Source organism: Buteo buteo, chromosome 10 (assembly GCF_964188355.1).
Source record: "Buteo buteo chromosome 10, bButBut1.hap1.1, whole genome shotgun sequence".
Lineage (NCBI taxonomy): Eukaryota > Metazoa > Chordata > Aves > Accipitriformes > Accipitridae > Buteo > Buteo buteo.
The window spans coordinates 15,780,340-15,803,174 of NC_134180.1; the positions used below are offsets into that span (position 1 = coordinate 15,780,340).

The 22,835-nt window shown below is 37.9% G+C and overlaps 1 protein-coding gene across 4 annotated transcripts; it reads left to right on the top strand.

Moving 5' to 3' along the window:
• Nucleotides 1–12: 12 nt before the first annotated feature.
• SLC35A3 (solute carrier family 35 member A3) lies at nt 13–22,230 on the top strand. 4 transcript variants are annotated; one of them, XM_075038751.1, is made up of 8 exons: nt 13–404; nt 12,075–12,279; nt 13,163–13,317; nt 13,399–13,521; nt 14,676–14,847; nt 18,062–18,180; nt 18,685–18,818; nt 21,706–22,230. In XM_075038751.1, the coding sequence occupies exons 2-8, from the start codon at nt 12,093–12,095 to the stop codon at nt 21,794–21,796; spliced, it is 981 nt and encodes a 326-aa protein (XP_074894852.1). In that variant the 5' UTR covers nt 13–404; nt 12,075–12,092; the 3' UTR covers nt 21,797–22,230. The 4 variants fall into 4 exon arrangements, with proteins under 4 accessions (XP_074894852.1, XP_074894849.1, XP_074894851.1 ...); XM_075038748.1 differs by having other exon boundaries at nt 279–441; XM_075038750.1 differs by having other exon boundaries at nt 280–441; nt 12,141–12,279.
• Nucleotides 22,231–22,835: the final 605 nt, after the last annotated feature.

Below are 22,835 nucleotides of genomic sequence, written 5' to 3' on the forward strand. Positions count from 1 at the left end.
GGCCGCCGGGGCGGCCCGAGCCGCGGCGCCGGCGGCGGGAGGCGGCGGGGCGGGTAGGACAAGGCCTCCCTGCCGCCGCTCCAGCCGCCAGCGTTCGCCCCGCAGCCCTGTGGGCCCCGCCTGCCCCGCGGCGCTGTTCCTCGTGCCGCGGCCCCGGCACCGTAGCCCCTGCCAGCCCCTGCCCGCCTCCACCAGACCGGAGCCCGGCCCGGCCGCTCCCAGACCGGCAAGCTCTCGCTTGGCTGCCCGGCGCGGCGGCTCCGGGGCCCGTGGCGGGCGGGGCGCGCTGCTTTGCCGCGGCCCTGGGAACGGAGCGGGCGGGGCCACGGCTGCAGCCGGAGCCTTTGCGGGACGGGACCGCGGCACCCGGAAACACCGGGTGGCTGGTGGGAGCTGAGCCGGCGGTGAGGGGCGAGCTGGGCCGCCGGCCGGGTGCTGCAGGTGGGAGGCCTGGGCTGGGACCGGGAGGAGCGGAGGCCGGCTGAGGCCGCCCCGGAGGGAGCGGTGCAAGGGGTATGGGTGAGGGGAGAAGCCTGAGGGAGGCCTCTGGTGTGGGAAGGGGAGACGTTTGGGGTTGGTGGATGGGGTGGGAAGCAGGTCTGTGGGAGCAGGCTGGGGAGGGGAAGAGTGCGACTGAGGAGATACTGAGAGAAATGTCTGTAAACGGAGTGGCCTGCGGAAGAGGGAGGGGAGGCGTGAAGGTGAAGTTACTGTGGGGAAGCAGCTGTGTGTGAAGTTGGGAAGGGACACGGACCTGGTCAGCAGCTGTGTCGTTGCTGCTCAGGTTGTGGCTCACTTGCTGGTTTTCTTCTCGGTGTAGGTGCGGCTGGTGCTCTGCTGAGAAGGTGCTCACTATGCTTGATGTAGTGCTGTATGTGAAGTTAACAGAAATGCACACTTTATTTTCATGACATCACAATTTCATACTGGGTTTTTGAAATGAGAAATGGTCTAGCAGTACAAAGGTTATGGATTAAGTCAGAAAACTAGAAGATGCAGGATAATGAATGTAATAGGATAATACATATTATTGAATAGGCTGGAAGGTAACAGATAAACACCAAAAGGTACTCCAAGTTGTTTCATTTTATTAAATTCTGTAAACTGTATTTTAAAGCAGGGTGAGGAAGGCTTGAATACAGGAGAAGAGACTTTTAAGGAACGATTGGGTGGAGAAGACGGAGACTGCTTTCCGCAATGGAGGGATGTGCTTTTTGAGACACGAAGAACGTGCATAACAAACCTTTCTAAAACTGAGTGGGCACCATAGTGGGAAGCTTATCTGTCATGGTGACCTCTACACAGGAGGGCTGGGATCTAAGGCAACCCTTGCTTTTCGAAGAACATATGTGCAGACTGACAAAATGGGTTTTAGAATGAACATTAGGTGATGGGCTGCTTCCCCCCAAATCTGTGGGGTTGCCTTTCTCCATAGGTGCTGCACTTGACTCATCTGCAGTCTTTGTATGTGGACTGAGTGAGCCTGACCTGTTCAGCTCTTCTCTGTTAAGTTAGTACACAGGACCTGCTCCACAAAAACTGTTGGTGTGTAGACAGTTTGCTAGAGTAGACTGCAGCTCTGTGATGTGTGTCTTTCTTTTATAAAAGAACAAGCAACATCAAATTTCTTTAGAGGCTGCAGGGTGAATTTGAGGGAGGTGATAGTTGTGGACAAACTGATTTACAGTAACCACTTCCTTTAGAAACTGTAGCTCATGATTCCCTTGTACATCGTTAGGCATTTTGAGAACTTGTGATTGAAAGTTACGGTTCTGGGAGATAAGGATCTATTGGTTTGGGATGTGTGATGTTCTTGTTTGTAGAAGTAGAATGTACAGCAAAAATACTGGTTTTGGGAAAGGCTGTAGTGGTAGTAAGTATAAACTTGCTTTATTTAGAGCAATGTATTGTTAGGAGTGACACTATGTCTAACAATCCTACAGGCTGCCTACACAGCCTAATTCTTTATGCTAGTTATGCTGCTGTTTGCAATAACAAGAAAAAGGCAGGGATCATCTGAACCAGGTACCTAGGGAAATCAAATCACATATGTCTGCTTAAAACAGTTCTGGATTTGGTGGCGTTAAGTGAGGGCAACACGTACTTGATCTTTGGGACAGGCTTGCTAGATACAGTTATACCTCTCATTATTCCTGAATTGCTTGCTACCTGGGCTTATTCTTCACCACTTATTTCAGTTCATACCCTTATGCATGCTGATTGTGCAGACTTAGTGCCTTCATTGGAACTCAGAAGGCTGCCCAGCTGGATCACATCAATAGAGGGTGTCTCTAGAGGGGAGGAGAGATTCTTAAGTTCTGTACCTCTTGGGATCTAGCATAATAATGTAAGATGGTTGCGAGTTCAGGATTTTCCCATTGAATTTTTGAACCTTTTTGTCTTATAGCCATAACCCTTCAGTGCACTGTTCAGCTGTCTAATCTTATTTGTAATTACTAGCTTTCTGCAATAAGTGTCTACAGATTTATTTTCACTGTAGCATCTAGTTTGTATTACTGAAACTAGGTCACCTTGACTGAGGGTGGCTGCCATGCCTCGAGCACCCAGACTTGATTAGTAATTCAGAAATAACATAAGCGTAAGCTGTAGCTGAACCCTGGCTGTATTCAATGTTCCATCTTTCAGCACTTTAAATCAAACTCCTTCAGTGGCTTGATACATCTGCACGAGTTGCATTCGGGCAGTGCTTCAGTTCATGTCATCGCGCTCCTGTATGCTTGAGGAGGGATGGGCATTTGAACTAAAACTGAGAACTGAATGCCTCCTTGCTTACAAAATCTGAATGTGACTACTAGGATCTTTTCATGCTGTGATCTATACAATGAATGCAGTGTATGTACTGTTTGAAAAAGAGAGAGGCAGTTAAGGCAGGTTGTATCAAATTTCTATGCTGGCAGGCAGAGTTTGGCTTAATGACTGTTATGTCAATATAAAACTATTGCACTACTGTGCACATAGTTGAAGTCTTCGTCTTACGAGAAATACTGGTGTCAGATTTAGCTCAATGAGGGCCTGAATTTCCTGAATGCTGAATATTTATATTCAATATTGGATTTCTTTAATATTCATCAAACCAAATTCTCATCAGTCAAAGAAGTCTTATCTTTGGATTCTTAGGTTTGGTGTAAAGGATAAAGGGGGGGGGGTGGGCTTAAAGAGTATTTAGCTACAAGTTTCACATTTAAGATTCACAATACTCAAGTTTTCCTGTCTGATACATAGATTAGAATGGTGGGGTTTCCCCCCCCCCCAACAAAAAACTTCATGAGATCATCAGAAAACTCAGCAGTGTTAAGTTCCCTTTCTGCTAGGTTTTCTGTCAACCTGTAAGAAAACCTTACCTGAGTCCCAAGCAATTTTATAACACTGTCTGAAATTAGATGTTAGTTAATATGTAGTTACATTCCTTTTGTTAGGCTTTGCAGTTTCCTTGGTGGAATTTCCTTGTTGAGTGATAGGCCAGTGAATCACTGATAGAGTCTCCATTATCCTTGGCAAAAGCCTAGTTTTTTGGAGCAAAGTTAAGAAGAAATCGTTGGTTGATCTTTAGCAGTTAGAATTTAATGTGTAACTGCTCTGTGCATAAGTGCACTTGCCAGTGCTAAAAAATATCTGCCAGAATTTTAAAAGGCCAAGATAGGGTTGTGGCTAGGGAGCTAGATCATTTTGCAGGAGGAAGGTCCACAAGTGTTCTACTGTGTTGCGCTTGATATCCTTGTAATGAAAATATTTGAATGCAGTGATGCTTTCAATATTTTTCACCAGTTAATAATTTTTTTAATGTAAATAGAAAAATTGGAAATACTGCCTGAAGGAAACCTTCATGTGAAAAAAATCTTTGTTATTCAGTTTCTGCTAGAAGAGTAAGGCAAAACTTTGCTGGAGGATTTACTTTTAATAACGCTTCTGAAGAAGAACACAACCTCTAAGAAAAACATAGCTTATTTTTTCCATAGTGTACTTAATACACATTACAATGTATCCAGTAAGAAGAATGAGTAACAGACTGGAAAACAAAAGAAAGAGTAAGATAAGTTTTAAAATGATGAAGTGATTTGCAGTGGTTTAGTTGAAAAGTGCCCTGTATTTGGGGAGGAACAGCTGACAAGTATAGAAAGCTTACGGGAGAGAAGAAAGAAGAACTTGTGTCAAGTATGAGGAAGATGGAAGACATTAATAGTGACATTTTAAAGTGAGAAATACAAGGTTTAAGATTATTACAAATGTTTATAACATGGTTTATAAAAAAAATTACACAGACATGAAAGATTACGTATTGGGGAGGGTGGGGGGAGGACAGAAATGCATTGTTGAATGACAGCGGTCCAAATTTGGCAGTTAAAATACTTGTGAGTCTGTAAAATCTTCTTCATAACCCAGTTCAGCAGCACTTACGAGATTTGGAAAGGTTTATGCAGCTTCAGTACCATCTGGGATATTTATCATAGAAAGTTTTGGGTTGGAAGAGACCTTAAAGATCATTTAGTTCCAACCCCCCTGCCATGGGCAGGGACACCTTCCACTAGACCAGGTTGCTCAAAGCCCCATCCAACCTGGCCTTGAACACTGCCAGGGATGGGGCATCCACAGCTTCTCCGGGCAACCTGTTCCAGTGTCTCGCTACTCTCCCTCATCATAAAAAATTTCTTCCTTACATCCAGTCAAAATCTACCGTCTTTCAGTTTAAAGCTGTTGCCCCTTGTCCTGACACTACAGGCTCTGGTAAAAATTCTCTCCCTGTCTTTCTTAAAAGCCCCCTTTATATATTGAAAGGCCACAATAAGGTCTTCCCGGAGTCAGTCTGAACAATCCCAACTCTCTCAGTCTTTCTTCACAGGGGAGGTGTTCCATCCCTCTGATCGTTTTTGTGGGCCCTCCTTGGGACCTGCTTTAGCAGGTCCATGTCTGTCTTGCACTGGAGGCCCCAGAGCTGAATGCAGTACTCCAGGTGGGGTCTCATGAGAGCAGAGTAGAGGGGGAGGATCACCTCCCTTGACCTGCAGGCCACGCTCCTTTTTATGCAGCCCAGAATAGAATTGACTTTCTGGGCTGCAAGCACACATTGCCAGCTTATGTGCAATTTTTCCATCCACTAGTACCCCCAAGTCCTTCTCCACAGGGCTGCTCTCAATCCATTCATCCCCCAGTCTGCACTGATACTGGGGATTGCCCTGGCCCATGTCCAGGATCTTGCACTTGGCCTTGTTGAACTTCAAGAGGTTCCTTCCATCCATTTTATTTCTATACATAAACTATTTGCTGTTTCAGATACTACTTTTGGTAAAAAGAAGGCTATATTGAGTCCAACAGAAAGAATATTTATGGAATAGAACTTTCTTTCCTCTGAGTAGCATGTTACTTATGTGTTATCCAACGCAGGGAAGAGGGCAACACACGTGCGAAAGCATACAAGGAAGTCTTATAAAAATAGGTTCTTCAGGTTCTGTGAGCTAGCTCTTGCTCCACCTTCCAATTGTGCTTTTCCTCTTTGTTGCTAGCTTATTGTGTTTGTATAGGTGCAGCATCAGTGCTGGGCTCACATTTCATTTGAGAAGTAGGAGAACACCATCCTGTTTCTTTAATCTGCTATCTTGATTTCAAAGCAAATGCCCAGGAAGTGTGTCCATACCTGTTCCACTGGAATGAAATGGTGTACTTTACTTTCCACTCTGTTTTTCATTCTGTAAGGCAGACTCAATCACTGTTTATTTTCTGGCAGATCCCAGACATAGAACTTCATGTACTGGCACACAGCACTTAGTTTGCCATGTGCAGTTTTAAGAGGCTGGTTGTCTGCTTCTGTTTGGCTCCGTATTTTAATTAATGTGCAGGTGTCTTTTGGTTAATCATAAAATGGAATAAGAGCTAGCAATAGCTCCTGTAACTTGGCTTTTCACTCTAAAAGACCGTCAGCAGTGAAAATGTTTCACAGCTAGGCTGGGAGGAGTGTAATTCATGTAATGCCGTCACTGTGAAGATTGGAAGCATAATAGTGGTTAGTAATTTATTTTTTTTAAATTTAACTTTCCTTCTGACAAGGTAGGGAGAAGTAAAGACATAGTTGCTAGTAGAAGTTATTTTCATGTCAAATCTTTTGGTAAATGGGTAGGAATTAACTCTGTAGCCTGTTGGAAAGGCATCATTTCACCATTTTTTGTTACTGTGTATGCATTTGGTTTTGGTACAGTGCATCCCTAGGCCATCACCTAGGAAGGCCTTTGCCTTTGTGCCTGTGTAGAATCCTAGGCTCTGCCAGTGAGGTGTAAATTGCAGGATGGGAGCCTAAACCAGTGATACATTTTACCTTCCATCTGTCATGAATTCCTCCTTAATCCGTATGGACTTGTTCTAAAGATCTGTCATTTGTAAGCAGTAAATGGACCTTGATTTATAAGACATCATGACCATATGTACCCTGAGACTATTTTAAGGGACTTTTTAATTGTATCTTACAGTGAGAGGTGCTAAGTACCTGCAACTCGTTGACTGTTATGTTAGCCTGTCACATTTGTTACCTGGTAGTAATTGCATGCATGACTTTTACTGTGTGCTGCTCAGTCATTTGACAGAGAGCATGTTGTTATTTTAATCTGTGAATTTAACTTGCTTTTTTGTCACATAATTAATTGTTAATTGCGTTTTGTTGTTGTGTTAGCTACTTCTTGAGATAGCATTGGGTGCTTGGGTTTTTTTGGGTGCTGATTTCTTCTTTTCAAGTTTTCTCTGATATTGTCTTAAAGTTTCAGAAATTTATGGAAAATTAAATTCAATTAATATAATAAAAAGTGAGCCAGCTGCAGTGACTGTAAGAAGAGTTTCATAGTAATTTAGGCTGAATTAATGAAATATAATGCAGAATACTGGATAGTTTGGAATACTGAAAGAACTTTCAGTGTAATTGATGCAGGAGAAATCCACAGTCAAATAAATGAATTTTGGATCATTTGTGCATGAACTATCATCTTTTTTATTTATAAAATAATATGTGAAAAATGTAAGGCACCCCAACCTTAAAAATTCAATGAGTCTAAAACATGCTAATGAACTAGATACTTGATGTTAGACAAAGTTGAGTCTTAACATTTCTGTCCTCACTTTATCTTAATATATTTGTATCAGCATGGTGTGAAATTCTGGGAGTGCCTGGATCTGTGGAGTTGCCCCCACTCTTTTGTTCTTGCAGATGGTGTTAGGCCATGGTTTCTGGAAAGATCTCCATAATATGCAGTAATAGTTCCAACCATCTTTAGAAAATGTCTCAAGACAGTCTGTAGTCTCAGAGTTTAACTAAAGAGTATTTCAAATAAATTAGTCATGTTTCCTTCTAGACTTTTTTTAGTGCTTTATATACCTCGAACTAAAGTAATTCTATAATTTTGAGACCTCCTACAAACTCAAGAATAGGATAAATTCACAAACTAATCCTTAATTTTGTGCAAGATTGTGTTACTGTAGATATTTAACAGCCGACAAGCTCAAAAGTTTATACCATCAGATCTTTAAAAGATAAAATCTTAAGGTTAAGAAAAGTCCTGTAATCATCATCTTGTTGCTCATGTAATAAATCCTAATTAATATTAGCGAGTTTTGTTAAGAATGGATAGAGGAAAATAAAATATATATGGTATGTTTACTGTTCATTAAGTCAAATTGATTATGTTCCTTTTGGCCTAATGTATTTCATCTGCAAACATTAGAATTTACCAGTATTTTAGGAGAGAAAGTGTAGGGATGATATAAAAATAGAATGTAAAATATTAAATTTTAGCCTGTGGTGGAGAAATTACTAAGGGAGATGAAAATCTGCAAGTCAGAAATTTATTCATTTTGTCTGAATGAATATTATGAAATGGAAATAGGTGATTTTCCACTTTAAAAAAATCTCCATCCTTTGAAAAGATATTTTTCAGACTTTGCACAGTATGATGCTTTGAGCTGAAGGTATTACCTCCTATATAGATTGTTTTGGTTTTCTGAGTCTGTAAAACCTTTCCAGGGTCCTCTTCCTTCACACTTATAATAACTGAATTACTACAGTTATTAATTACTGAATAACTCTTCACGTAGTATCCATCTGCATTTTATCCACCTGTGTGTACTGAAGTCAAACATTACATGGCTGTATAATGCCATCTTGGCTTACTGCATGTTGACTTCCCATATAGACTTGCTTTTAACCTCTTCACCTGCCTTCCATATTGCTGGCTGTAGGGTGTGTCTACATGGTATACTGAATAAACTGCACAGAATCGGTTTACTTTTACCTAGACTAAGAAAAAGAAAGAATAATGAGCCTAGTCACTGAGTTAACAGATGTGATAGGCTACATTACAGTCAATGAGTTGCAGGTACTTAGCACCTCTCTGTAAGATGCAGTTCAAAAGTCACTGAGTTAAAATGACCACTCAACTTCCAGTCTTTGAATTAGCAAACCTAAATATGATTTTTGGAACAGATGCATCCTGCAGAGCACCGAGTAGTCTGTCCAAAGCCCAGTAAGAAATCTAAGCCTGGTTGTAACTCTGTACAGGAAATGCATTGGGAACTTTGATTTCATTATTGGTTTTAGACAATCAAAGTGTGGGCTGTTACTGAAGACAATAGTTCATTTAGTATATGACTGCACAGTCTGTTGCAGTGAGGGTAGCAGGAACTTACAGCTAGAAGAGAGCATTTACACCTCTGGTAATAATCTGTAAATCTAAACTTGCTGTGAAACTGCAGTTGAAGACAGTTCAACTGTTTGAAGTTCAGTACTTGGCTACTTTTCTGGATCCAGTCCCTAGTTTGCACCGAGTTCTACAAACTGATATGCAGCTCTCTCTTAAAAGGAAGGAAGAGGAACCAGGAGAGCTGATAAGATATTATGTGTGCTTAGCAGAGGGTGGTTATTTTATTGGCATACGTAAGTTTCAGTACTCTGTAGTTCCTGTTCTGCGAACAAACTATTTGTAAGTACAGCATGAAACTTCATGTGCTTGTCCTCTATAAGCGTGTCTTGCTGACCATTGACAGGACAACTTTTAACAAATATCCTTATTTCAGCTATCACACTGGATGCTTAAAGTCCAATTCCTGTGAATTTTGGAAACTCTGAAACTGCTTTAGTGAATGTGGTAAAGAAATGTTTCCTGCTAGTGGCACTTTTTTGAGACACTTTAGGGAAAGTTCCCTTTTTTTATCATGGTTACTAATGAGGGCAAGATTGTAGTTCAGGGTAATGTATGTATTCCTTATGGCTTTGATGATAGGCTTATTAAACCGTTGTGCTTGTTGGTATGTTTTCATGCTGAATGCTTTGATACTTGCTCATAAACAAGGTATTAGTGACTTACTTTTAAAATTACATTTAAAGCTGCTTAGTAAATAGTCGGTTGTATTTCAGCAAGAAATTAATGTGAACATTATTTTCTGATATTGTGACCTATTTTGAAGGTTAAGGAATTGATCTCTAAGAATTTTGAACATTTGTAAAACACTTTGTCACTTCACAGGCTCACAGAATGCAGAAACTTGGGTCCGAGTTCAGGAGAGATGTGTGTTCCCATTATCTCTATTTTGTTCAGAAGCATTTTGAAAACTGAAAACCAAAAAGTTTAAAAACTTATTTATCTGTAAGTGTGCTTTCGTGAAATTTAGTGTTGTTCATCTTAACCATATATTGCTCTTTGTGTTTCCAGATTGTCAGGTATCAATACTAAAAAATGAGGTAGATGGAAAAGGCGGAAGAAATTGTTTGTGCAAGTTGGCTCACATAAATGTGCCATTTGCAATGTCAGTTTTATCCAGTAGCATAAGCAGACCTTTTAATGAAGTTCAGTTCTGTATTTTCTATCAGTGGATTTTTTTTTCTTTTCTCTTTTTTCTGCTTCTGTCTTCTCTATGCTGCTGGTATTTCTCCAGAGAGTATGATTCTGACCTTGCATGTCCCCTCTATATCACTTCACGGGAACTGTTCTTCTGTTTCTCCTCCTTGTTCTCAGCTGTAGCAAATCTATTCTTCAAAGATGTTCCTCTTGACTAACTGATCTTCTCCATTTTGTTGTTGGGGATGTGTAGTTCCACAGTTAACATCCTTGTGTAAAGGGTTATTCCACCAGAACCTGTGGAAAAAGTTAGCAAATCTTGAATGTTGTCTGCAGCTTTCTTCTCCTTTGTACTTTACATTCTGTCTGATTGATACAATTCAGTGCAGTTGCATCTTTAGTATTTGTTTTCTTCAGCGAGTTAAATGAGATCATTGTTCATACAAAAGTATTTTCTATTAAGTTTCCTTAAAGGAATCCTTGTGTATTTCTTCCTCGGTTTCTGCATCCTGGCATCTTTTTCTTCCTCCTTTGCCAGTATGCTTTTACAAATGTTTTTACAGCTATATGATTCTTGAGGTAAACAGTTTTATTGTGTAGGATACAAGTATGTACTTCATATCTCTGTGGCTGTTGGCAATTCATATTTTTTTGCAGGTTACTGCAACGTCTCTTAAGTATCTGTGCCTTATAGGTATTAATTTAACTTTGTATACTTGATTGGAGAAAATCTCTTAATGCTTAGAGATGAGATAAAGGTAAGTCAGAAATATTTGAATAGCACAGCTCTCCGGATTTCTGAAAAAATAGCAATGAAAATTGTTATGAAATGCATCTTGAGCTAGAGAAATGCAGTGAGCAAGAAACAGCTTCAGTTTCAGCTTCAAATATTTAGAGGTACCAACGCTTCCTTCAGCAGTTTGTACAAAACTAGATAGTTAATGAGTCAAAACTTGTGTGCCTGTAGGTGTAAAATATGCATAGGGACAGCTCTGGAATATGCATCCAATAAGTACTGCTTATACCACCTCTAGACTTCCAGAAGTGAGAACTGCATTCATTGCCTTGACTTGTTATTGTTTTTCTTTTACTTCAAAACATATTTGTTAACTTTTAATTACTGATTTGATTTAAGTTTGCCATTATAAAACACCGCTCTGTTTTTGAATATGTGGGCAGTGAAGGCAGTAGTAGTTACTTTTTTATAGAAAGCATTAATTTCTGTGCATATGGAAATTCTTAATATGAAGAACAGCAGAAAATTATATAATATGCTGAATAGCAGTAATGCATTTTTTAATTTCCTTGTAATACATTGTGCTTGCAGAATGAGAATTGCTTTGTTAGTCTCCTGCACTAAGTTAATGCTCTAATTGGTGACAAAGGGCAGAGGAGACCACGGTCAGCTTGGTCAAAGTTCATGGTAGAGATGAGGATGATACAGCTTTACTAATGTAACATTTGTGGTGGTGCAGTATGAGAAAGTAGGTGTGGTCACCTAGTCATCTATATTCAACTAATTTTTTCCGAGCAGGATAATCAGCAGGACAGATTTAGCGCTGTCTCCCCTGCAGCTCTTCCACCCCACGTCTTCCTGTCCAACCCTGCTTTCCCACAACTCTCTTTTTCCTTCAGCATCAGGCATACCTCTCATTTTCATTTAGAGCAGCGCAACCCTCACCGTGTCTTGTGCTGGCACTATGTTATCTGGCAACGCAGATACTGCAACCTGAAAAACTTTGGAGATGTGAAAGAATGAGAAGATCTCTTCATTCTGGGAATAGCTCATTGCAGCAGGGGTACTGGGCATTCTGCAGTATCACAGTGTGGGGCTTTTTCACTTTGAAAATACCTTCTGAGCCTTTACCTACATAAAGAAATCCATAATTGATTTAACTTGGGAGATTTCTTTGTGAAACCAGTTATTGGAAAGCTAATTACCAGTTAATAGTCCTTATTTTACTTTATTATTTTTACAGATAAGAGATATTTCATTTCATTTCTCTGTTAGTTATCACTACTTCTAATATTCTGATATGCTTCCCCACTTGTAATCATGTATTCAAAAAACATTTTAAAGTGTTAATCTCCTTTTTCTTTTTAAATATCAGATTAGGCTTGTTGTTTTCCTTTGGCTGAGCTCCCTGGATAACTTTTTTTAATATGCTGATATGCAAAGGAAACATCTATCTGCAATATTACCTTTTAAGCCTGGGTTTGGGTTTGGTTTTTTTTTTTCTGTTTCAGGAAGAAAAAAGTCAAGAAATGTCTACCAATTTAAAATACCTTTCCTTGGGCATCCTGGTTTTTCAGACCACAAGTTTAGTCTTGACTATGCGTTATTCTCGGACACTGAAAGAAGAAGGACCTCGTTACTTATCCTCTACTGCAGTAGTTATTGCTGAACTTCTGAAGATTTTAGCCTGTGTTCTGTTGGTCTACAAAGACAGCAGTATGTATCAAATTTTGCACCAAGTAATTTTCCTAATCAATATGCTGTATTTTAGTGGCAACTGCAAAGCAGCCATGTGAGTACAGGCGTACAGCAAAGCATTTCCCTTCTCCTCGTGTAAGAAATAGTCTTGGAAAGACTAATCATACTTCACTTCTCAACACACAATTAGAAGATACTGTATATTTGCTGAAGAGTTCTTGTTAAAGAATGTGGATACTGAGGAGTGCAAGAATTAATTTTCTGCAATAGCTTGAAGCTTGTGTTTGCTCAGGCATTTTAAGAAATTCATATATAGAAGTAGGAAGAAATGAAAAGCTTTAAGTGTGTCCAAAGCATGAATGATAATTTAGAAGCCTGTAATAAACAGCAGATGCAGAAGGGAGGAAACAATTTCATTACAACAGGAAGAAGCACAGTTTTAAGCTCAAAAAAGTATATTCAGATTTACTCCAGTTCTTATTTTGTACATTTTATACTGAATTTATCTGGTTCATTGACATATATATTTGATCTTCAACAGCTTAAAAATATCGTTGTATATGCATTAACTGTGAGCTTCTGCATGTGCACTTTTTAGGTGATACTCTTTAATGTATCATCTTCAAATATCGATATGGTTTCAATAAGTTTTAAAGTATTTTGAATAATTGGTCTAGTTCTAATGTTCCAGGCTACAAGAAGACTTTTTGCAGCCTTTTTTTCTTACATATATGAGGCTCATGAAAGTCAAACGTAGATAGAATTTTGAGGTCTTGATAGCAGTGATAGCTACAAAAAGGGGGCAACAATCTTCAAGAACAGAACTTTGGTATCTCTCTTTCCTTTTTTTTTTCCTCTCCTTTTAGTGAATGTCTATTTCTTTTATTGTTTCTTTGGGTAGAGTGCAATTTACGGACTCTGAACAGAGTGCTACATGATGAAATCCTTAATAAACCCATGGAAACTCTTAAACTTGCTATTCCTTCAGGAATTTATACTCTTCAGAATAACTTGCTGTATGTAGCATTGTCAAACCTAGATGCAGCCACATACCAGGTATCGTACATTTGGATTTCTCTGTAAGTTTCAAAAAAAGCCATGAATTATGTGGTAGTAACTGTTTCTGGGTTCTTCTAGGTTACATATCAGCTGAAAATTCTTACCACAGCATTGTTTTCTGTGTCCATGTTGAGCAAGAAATTGGGTGTATACCAGTGGCTTTCATTAGTAATATTGATGACAGGAGTGGCATTTGTGCAGGTAAATATTAACAGGGGGTTTGTGTTTATTTAATGTGTTTATTCAAGGAACCTGGATTTCTATACCGATTATACAGCTTTGTGATTCTACCAGCTGCACATGAGCACTAGAGTATGGTCAGGAGCTACGAATCACAACTGGCCAGGGCTAGAGGACACCAGAAACGGTTCAAAGGCAGAAGATAACACCTTTTGTGTCCCAGTGCTCTACTGTAGAATGTGACAAGGCCTCTGGAGCAACCTGCAAATAACACTGATAGCAGTGTTTATTAGCACACTTCTTCAGACATGAGGGATTCACAGATCTTCTGTGCCAGCGCAGTCCTGCTGCTCACCTTGTGATATGGTTTCAGCATGGCAAATTTCCTTTTTCAAGAGGCAAACTTGGCCTCTGTTCTAAATAGTGCAGGTACAGGAGTTTGTAGTTTTCAGAGGGCAAGATCATGGGATAAGACACTATTCTAAGAATTTTTAGTAGATTTTAGTATAGCCTAGAAATTTTTATTTTAAAACTTAAGGATTTGGAAAAAAAATCTGAGGATGAAATTTGTAGAATTTTAAAATTTAATAATTGAGGACAAAACATTCTGATAGTAAATAACAGACTCTTCAGTATGTTTTTGTCTATGGCATAGCGTTTTATTTTGTTAGCATCAGATATATTGCAGGATTTAGCTTCATAAATTTCAGCTTGTTTTAGTTGTCAACATAATCACTGAAGAGGGGCACATGCAAAAGGCAATTAATCGCATCTTAAAGACAGCTGGTGTAAGCAGTTTTCTAACTGTGCTGATGTTTGTAAGGTAACAAACTAACTGTCGGGTGGCAAAAGTTGGTGACTGTGAAAGGCCATGGTAAGTTATGCTGGGATTCAGAAACAGTTCTGGCTTGTAAAACATAAATCCTGGACCTGTTTAAATTGATGGGTGTTCTCCCAGTTCAGGCACAGTTTTATGTATGTATCTTACAATATGTAGAAAGAAAAATTATGGCTTTCCAGTCCTTTAAAAGTATTTGTGCTTCAAAATACAAAACTTTACAAGCATGTGATTGTATTTAGTAACTGTTACTGTTACAAGAAAACAAATCTGCATTTTATAGATGCTCATGACTTGATTTTATCAGTGAATTTTGTATAACTGTTTTTATATCCAGTGGCCTTCAGACTCTCAAGCAACAGCTGCTAAGGAACATTCAGCAGGATCTCAGTTTGTAGGCCTGATCGCAGTTCTTATAGCATGCTTTTCTAGTGGATTTGCTGGGGTTTATTTTGAGAAAATTTTAAAGGAAACTAAGCAGTCTGTGTGGATCAGAAATATTCAGCTTGGTAAGTTTAATTTTAGTCATCTCTTAGAGATACTGCATTCTGAAGAATTAAGAGAAATGTGCAAAATATATATATATAATAAGAAATATCACCAACATTTTGGTATTCTGCATAAATGTACTTTTAAAATTAAGAGTATAAACTCCGCTAGGTAGAATTCTAGCAGTTGCTTTCTGATCTCAACCTAGTTCTTGATTTAACTTGCTTATAGAGTGTCCATAAGTTTGCACAGAATCTGTCCATTGAATTTGTATTTAAAATTTTCTAAAGAATGTTATCTTATGCGGGATTCTGTGTATCCTCTGTTTAAAAATTGTCTTTTGCACTAATTCATAAGATCTGAGAAATATAGATAGTATTCCTTTTTATTTTTTTAGAGAATATAGGAACATTAAAACAAAATACATTTCTAAATCAATGCTTTGAGATATAAAATTCACATTATTTTTTTCCTTTGTGGCTGGGTAGGCAGTTTTTATAGGTTGGCACTTTTAATTAAAAAAAAACGCTTTGTGAATAAAGTTAAGGTAATGAATTACTATTTCAGTACAAAGGTCAGTTTGTTTTAGTTGTCTATATAGTCACTGGAGAGAGGCATATGGAAAAGACAGTTCATCTTAACTATTTTAATGCCCCTTCCTATTGTGCACCTATCAGCAAGAGAATGCCTTCTATTTCCAAAGTAGTTCTGGGTCTTCTAGACCCTAGATATTAATGGAGACAGAGTTGATCCATTTTCCTGAATGAGTTTTCCCTCACCTCAGAGTAATCTTGTCCAGTTTATAGGGTTGGAAATGTGACATTAGCAATATCTTTTTGTTGCTGTTTTGCAACAGATACAAAACTTACTGTTGGAGTTGGCATTCTTTCTCTAATGGAATCCCTCTAGTTTTCACCTGTTGGCAATAATTATTTATTGTACATTTGAATAATGCTTTCAGCAGAATTTGAACTTTCCAGCACCCTAGAACAGACTCTTTATCAAATCCACAGTACTGTAGAATTAAGTCATGAGGATGATTTAGTGGATCAGGGCTGTGTACTGAGTCTGGTAGAATGTAATGAAATACCATAAAAACAGGCGTGGGGTTTTTGTAATTAGATAGTTGGTCAGAAACTGATATGGTCAAAAATGTCTGAATGCAAGCAATATTTTTTCCTTTCTTTTCCTGCTGCTGTGTTTTAATTATAAATGGTTTCAGTTAAAAATGCAGAACTGCATTTTTATTATATTTTAATATTTTTACATGTCCATAGTGTTTTGAAACTTGAGGATAGATAAGGGGATCAAAACCTCTACTTAATATTTGCTAGTATTTATTGAAATTGTGTATATTAAAACTAAGTTTTCTTGAACAGGGTGTAGGGGATACCTCAGGAGAGGTTATGTTAGAGAATTTTGGAGGCAGAGAAGGGTGGGTAGCTGGGGCTCAGTCCAGGATTTAAGGTAAGATTTGGTGCTCTGGATGGAGCTACAATGTAAAATCCATTACCCAGGAAAGCTGGTTATTATTGCTCTGAATTTCCATGCTAGAAGCGGTTTGTTGGGCAACAATGCAGATATCTAAAACAACTTCCAATTAAACATTCATAATTATTGAAAAATCAATGATCTCTTCTAAAACATTCTTGAGATTTTTTTCTACAGTGCACAAAAGTATGTATGAAAACAAATGAGTTTGCTAGTTTGACAGGCAGCGTGGTCACAAATTGAATGTTCCAGTAGTTGCTTTGTGAAAACAGTGAGATCAGAACAGGCTGCATCTAAACACAAACTGTTCAAGGTAATGAATAACTAGGACTGTGATATATGAAGACATAAATGTCTGTGATAATAGTGAGAATTGAATGACCTGATTTTTTTTTATTTTATTTTTTGTCAGTGAGCTTAATTTGCCTCTATACAAAATTCAGTAGAATACATTTACTATTAAGGTTGTTTTCAGTTCATAAATGAAATGAGTTTTGTCATACTTCATAGAGGGTTTCCTGATACAGCTTTTAGAAAATATTTGAAACATGAAATCACAGTTTCAAAAATAGGTTAGTGTATCCTTTCTGCAAGTGCAAGATAATTGCCCACTTAAGACATTGTATCATTCAGGAGCAAGTCAGTCATAAGCAAGAGCTTTGAAATAGAGCTTTTCTTAAAAGACAAACAACAAAACCCATATGTCCAACCTGGTTTTCATTTTCATATCTGTAGCGAATTGCTAGAACTGTAGAAAAAAATTGGAAAATATATTTGAATAATTTTAGAAAAATACAGTTTTTAATGTATACCAGTGTCATATTAGGGATGTACAAATAGTTGATTTTATTTTTTTATGTTAGTAGATCAATTGGAAAATAGAAGTAATTGGTTTAATCTGAACGAAACCTAAATTTTTAATTATGTCTAAAAAAAGAATTATTTCTTGTTAAACGGAAGGTTTTATCTTCTTCAGAATAATGCCGCCCTTTTCAGACACAAAGAAATGCAATGAAGATAGAGGTCAGCTTTTCACAGAAACGGAATAGAAAAAATGTTCCCCCTTTCCTGCTCAGGATTAGAGCCTACGTCAGTCACAGGGGAGGTGCTTGCATTACTTCAGTGACTGAGGGGATTAGGAAAAATTTCCCATCTGATAGAAGAACACTATACTTACCAGATTATAAAGTTTTGAATCTGGTCTCAATTTCTTCTTTTGATGTTAAGTCTCTACTAGTAAATGTTCATTGTGTTGGAGTGGTTCAGAAGAATCCCACTTCCAAGATCCTTGTCTGAATTGGCAAACTGATTTAAGTCCTGCTCTTGCTATGTCAGTGACCATCTCCTCCACTGAAGGTTTTCCCTGTTTTTCTCTCCAGGTTATAATGTGACTTCAGCCTTCAATCCTGACTAGTTTCAGGAAAACTGAAATTGTGTTTAAGTGAATTTTGCTATACGCAAATAATGCCATCCTATTGCAGTAGAAAGCAATGGAAGATAAGTATGTAAGAATGTACTAATGGAAACACTCAAAACTAGTGGAAAGTAGCTTTTGAATTAGAAAGTGTGGAAAATAGCTTTTTAAAGAGACTATCTGTCTGAACACTGATTGCATTTGAATGTAATGGTATTGCAAGTGGCAGTCCTATTTTAAAATCAGATATATGTGAGCAGTCCTTGGGGACAAGGAACCTGTTCGCATGGTTTTCACCTGAACCTTTTAAATCAATCTTGTACTTTCAGGATTTTTTGGTAGCATATTTGGACTGATGGGTGTATACATTTATGATGGAGAACAACTGTCAAAGAATGGATTTTTTCAAGGATACAATAAACTTACTTGGATAGTTGTTGTTCTACAGGTGAGATACATTGCATCACATGTTTTTGTGAAGGCACTTGGGATTTACTCTTCTATAAATGACTGGGGAAACTAATGGGTGTAATTGAAGTTACTGAGAATGCCACAGTCAAAAGTCTGATCTATCACTATTAGAATAAACCTTTAAATAAAAACCTGGACAATATATAGCAAGCATATGACTTAGTATTGTGCAACATAAAAGTATGTAAGCATTATTTCTTTTGCAATGTTTAAAAAAAAAAAAAAAGCCCTTCCTCCTGTGGCTAAAAAATGAATAGTACAAGCATTTCCACTAACTTAATGATGGTAATATGATCAACAATTTCATTAATGGGGAAAGAAGAACTCCAATGTTTATCTTCAACAGTGCATATACATAACATAAAATAAATTTAATGCTCCTAAACATAGACAAAAGCTTTTCCTAAAGTAAGCACTTGTTAAAATAGATGCTCTTAGTGGAATTATCAGGTTGCAAATCCAAACCTCAATATTTTTTCAGGCACTTGGAGGGCTGGTGATTGCTGCTGTTATAAAATATGCGGACAACATTTTAAAGGGATTTGCAACTTCTCTCTCTATTATACTGTCAACGTTGATCTCCTATTTCTGGCTGCAAGATTTTGTCCCTACAAGGTAAGAATTATTTTCCATGTATGCTGAAAAAAAAAAAAAAGTTGAAAACTTAATGCTTACTACATATAACTGCAAAAATAAATAAATAAATAAAACTGTCCAAGCCACACTTTTAGAATGTTTACGTGCAACTTGCACATAAAAGTTTAGTTTCCTAACATACCATAACGGATACTTAATTTTTTCAGTATAGCTGGCAAGATTAAATTTTCTGTAAGACATAGCCCTCCCCAAGACAGGAATCTCAAATCTTGGCTTTTAACACACGACTCTCTTGTGGGCTCTATGTTTTAGTTCACTGTCCCTTTCTCTTCTTTTCCTCCTTACCTGATCTCCCTCAGTTTGCTCAGCTCCTACTTTGCTTTTGTGCTGAAACCACTCCTCTCTAGTTTTGATGCTTGCCTTGCACTAACTGCCTTTGGTTCTGCTCTTTGAACCAGCCCCCCCCCTGCTGGCTGTTCTGAGTGAGGTGGTGACAAAGGGATTGCCTGTCTCTTGTTTTCTCTTTGTCCTCTAAATGGACAGATCTTCTGCAAGTCATCTCATTGCAAGAGGAATTATGGCTGAACAATGATAACGGTGATAATCTTTTTATACTGGTTTTCATCCAATCTCAAAACAGTCTCTAAAAGAGATAATTGCAATCATACACACATTGAGTTACACTGCAGCAATTGATTCCCAAGGACACCCAGAATCCCAAAGGCAGAGATTTTTTCTAAAGACAATGCCATATTTATTAGTGAAAACACTGTCGTGGTTTAACCCCAGCCAGCAGCTAAGCACCACGCAGCCACTCACTCACTCGCGCCCCCCCCCCCCCCCCCCCAGTGGGATGGGGGAGAAAGTTGGGAAAAGAAGTAAAACTCGTGGGTTGAGATAAGAACAGTTTAATAGAACAGAAAAGAAGAAACTAATAATGATAATGGTAACACTAATAAAATGACAAGAGTAATAATAAAAGGATTGGAATGTACAAATGATGCACAGGGCAATTGCTCACCACCCGCCAACTGACACCCTGTTAGTCCCTAAGTGGCGATTCCCCGCCCCCAGTCCCACCAGTTCCTATACTAGATGTGACGTCCCATGGTATGGAATTCCCCGTTGGCCACTTTGGGTCAGCTGCCCTGGCTGTGTTCTTTGCCAACTTCTTGTGCCCCTCCAGCTTTCTTGCTGGCTGGGCATGAGAAGCTGAAAAATCCTTGACTTTAGACTATATGTTACTTAGCAACAACTGAAACCATCAGTGTTATCAACATTCTTCGCATACTGAACTCAAAACATAGCACTGTACCAGCTACTAGGAAGACAATTAACTCTATCCCAGCTGAAAACCAGGAAGAACACTCAACCAAGAAAGAGAGAAAAACGCTTGCTATATGCTTCTAGGCCCAATACACTGTGTCCTGATGTTTTGTCAATCAGGTATGAGTAGCTCTGTGCACTGCAGGTTTTATACATGGGTAAATTCCAGAACAGTGCTTATCTTGGCAGTGCATGTTAATATATGGAGTGTAGAAGTAATACTCCAACTTTCAGATATATTGAAAGGATTTTATTTATAGTTGATCTACACTCCTCACATTACACATACTCATAGTGTAAAAATATTTTGAATAATATTTACAACCTTTGTATCTGATACAAAGAAACATCTTTTCATCTAAAAGGTATTTACAGTTTTAGCAGGAGTTTACTTAAACATTCAAAAAAGGAAGTAGAACAACTATTTAGGCTTAAAAAATGGAAGATGTTGAACTTAAATTGTAAGTAGCCTATACTTGTCCTATTAAAACAAATGTAGAAAGTGGTTTAAGAATTTTTGTCTGTTCAAATGGAAAATTAATAAGTAACTTATCAGCTTCTGTAAACAGGTGAAAATGGAAACAAATAATTAAATGAGGTGGAGCCAACTAGCAGCATGTAGAACTTGAAGCCATCTCATTTAATAAAACTTGATTACCTTGAGTTAATCAAACGTAATCTTTAGTACCTTGCTTATGTCAACTGAATTTATTTGAACTGAAACTGCATAATTGCTTCTGTCACTTCAATAAACACTTTTGATTGGGATAATAGATGTAAAGTACTTAAGTGCTTGAATGTGTTGCAATGGATCGTGTCCAGAAATAGGCTAACTGTATTCTCTGAAGGATTATCATGTCATGCGCCACAGTTTTTTTAGCATTTGGTTCAGAAGATCAAGTTGTCAACATTGACATATCTTTATGACAAGGTTCTTTTCTAAAATGTATACTGATTGTCTGTTGTCTTTGGATATTTTGTTTTGGACTTGTAACTATCAAAACAACTTTAAAGGCCCATATGTCACAATACAAAAGATGCCTTTATTATCTTTTCCTTACATAAATCTTTATATATCTGCCAAAAATTAGAAAAACTGACTTGCAAACTGGTTCTTGGACAGCAGTAATTTGTTTTGACATAAGCTTTGGACTTCAAAGCAAATGCATTTCCAACAACATGATGTACGTAAGATTTTAAAAGTGGCTGGGTAACCACAGTAGTTGCACTTCTTAAGCTTCTGCTTGCGTTTTGCACAGAGGTTTAGGCAAAAGGGAAGAAAAGAGGAAAAAAGGATCGATCTGGTTACTTTTGACAGTTGTTCCATGAAACTATAATTTTAACTTTCAGAATATGTCAGTATAATGATACATTGTGGATATAAGTTTCTTATTTCAACTTCTTCATGCATCCTTCTGTAATAAACATATGCAAATTATTCTTTATAAATTGGACAAATATAATTTATCTTTCTGTGTTCTCACAGGAAAGATGTCCTTTCTTTTGATTGTATTACTTAAATAAAATTGCATCAACTAAAACAAGCTAACTATTTTTTTTTCATCCCTATTCTATTCAGTGTCTTTTTCTTCGGAGCCGTCCTTGTAATAGCAGCTACTTTCCTATACGGTTATGATCCCAAACCTGCAGGAAATCCCATTAAGGCATAGCAGACTTCCTCATCAACCTGCTTCTCAAGATCATGCACTGGGGGCCTTGCTAACAATGGCATGGGGAAAGTGTCATTGTGCACTGCAGGCAAAGGATTACTACCCTGAATCTACTGAAAAAATGTTTATGACTAGTTTTGAACAGCCAGAGGGGTGGATGACGATACTGTCTGTAACTAATGCGAAAAAAAATGGCAGGGGAATGCCCAGTGCAACTTGCTAATAAAAACTTGAATGGAACAAAAAGTTCCCAAGAAACTGCAATTAGGAATGTTTACAGCTTTGACTGGGATTGCATTAAAAGAATTTACTGTATTGACTGCTGCAGAAATATGTCCTATGCACTCTTTGAAAGAGCACATGACAACATTGTCAGATTGTATGTTTTTGCAATTTGACTATATTTAATCTTAGTAAATATGTTTTTAACTGTTTGTCTATTTACATGAAATCAGCTGAATATACATCGTAGTTCTAAGGTGATGGTTCTAATTAGGTATTCCTTATTAAAACTGTGAAGATTGAAGTATGATTGAAAGACTTTCACAATAGCAAATATTTTTATATTTTTAGAAGGCTGATTTAATAACAGAAATCTGTTATTAAATTATAATATTATAATTCTGTTGCTTATATAAAACTATTGTAAGAATGTTAACATTCTCACTTAAGTACACGAAGGGAGAAATTCAGAGTGAAATCTGGAAATCTGTGTTGATACTCCAGCCTTCATCAGGATAGCCTGTAGTGTTCCAACAGGTGCGCTAACTCTGTGAACACAGCCAGAGGTTACTACACTAACCTGGCACTAAGATTAGGGTTATGATGGAGTGCTTGCTCAGATGTATTGTCATTCTTTTTATTTTTATTGATTATAAATTGACTTTTTGGTAGAACCTTTAAAGTAGTTTTTATGCTTTAAATATCATCTGGGGATTTTTTTAACCAGCATTTTAAAAAAAGAAAAAGCCCATAATAAACATTTTAAATGCATTATTGTTGTCTGTAACAGCTCCATCTGGCGCTATTGTGGTATATC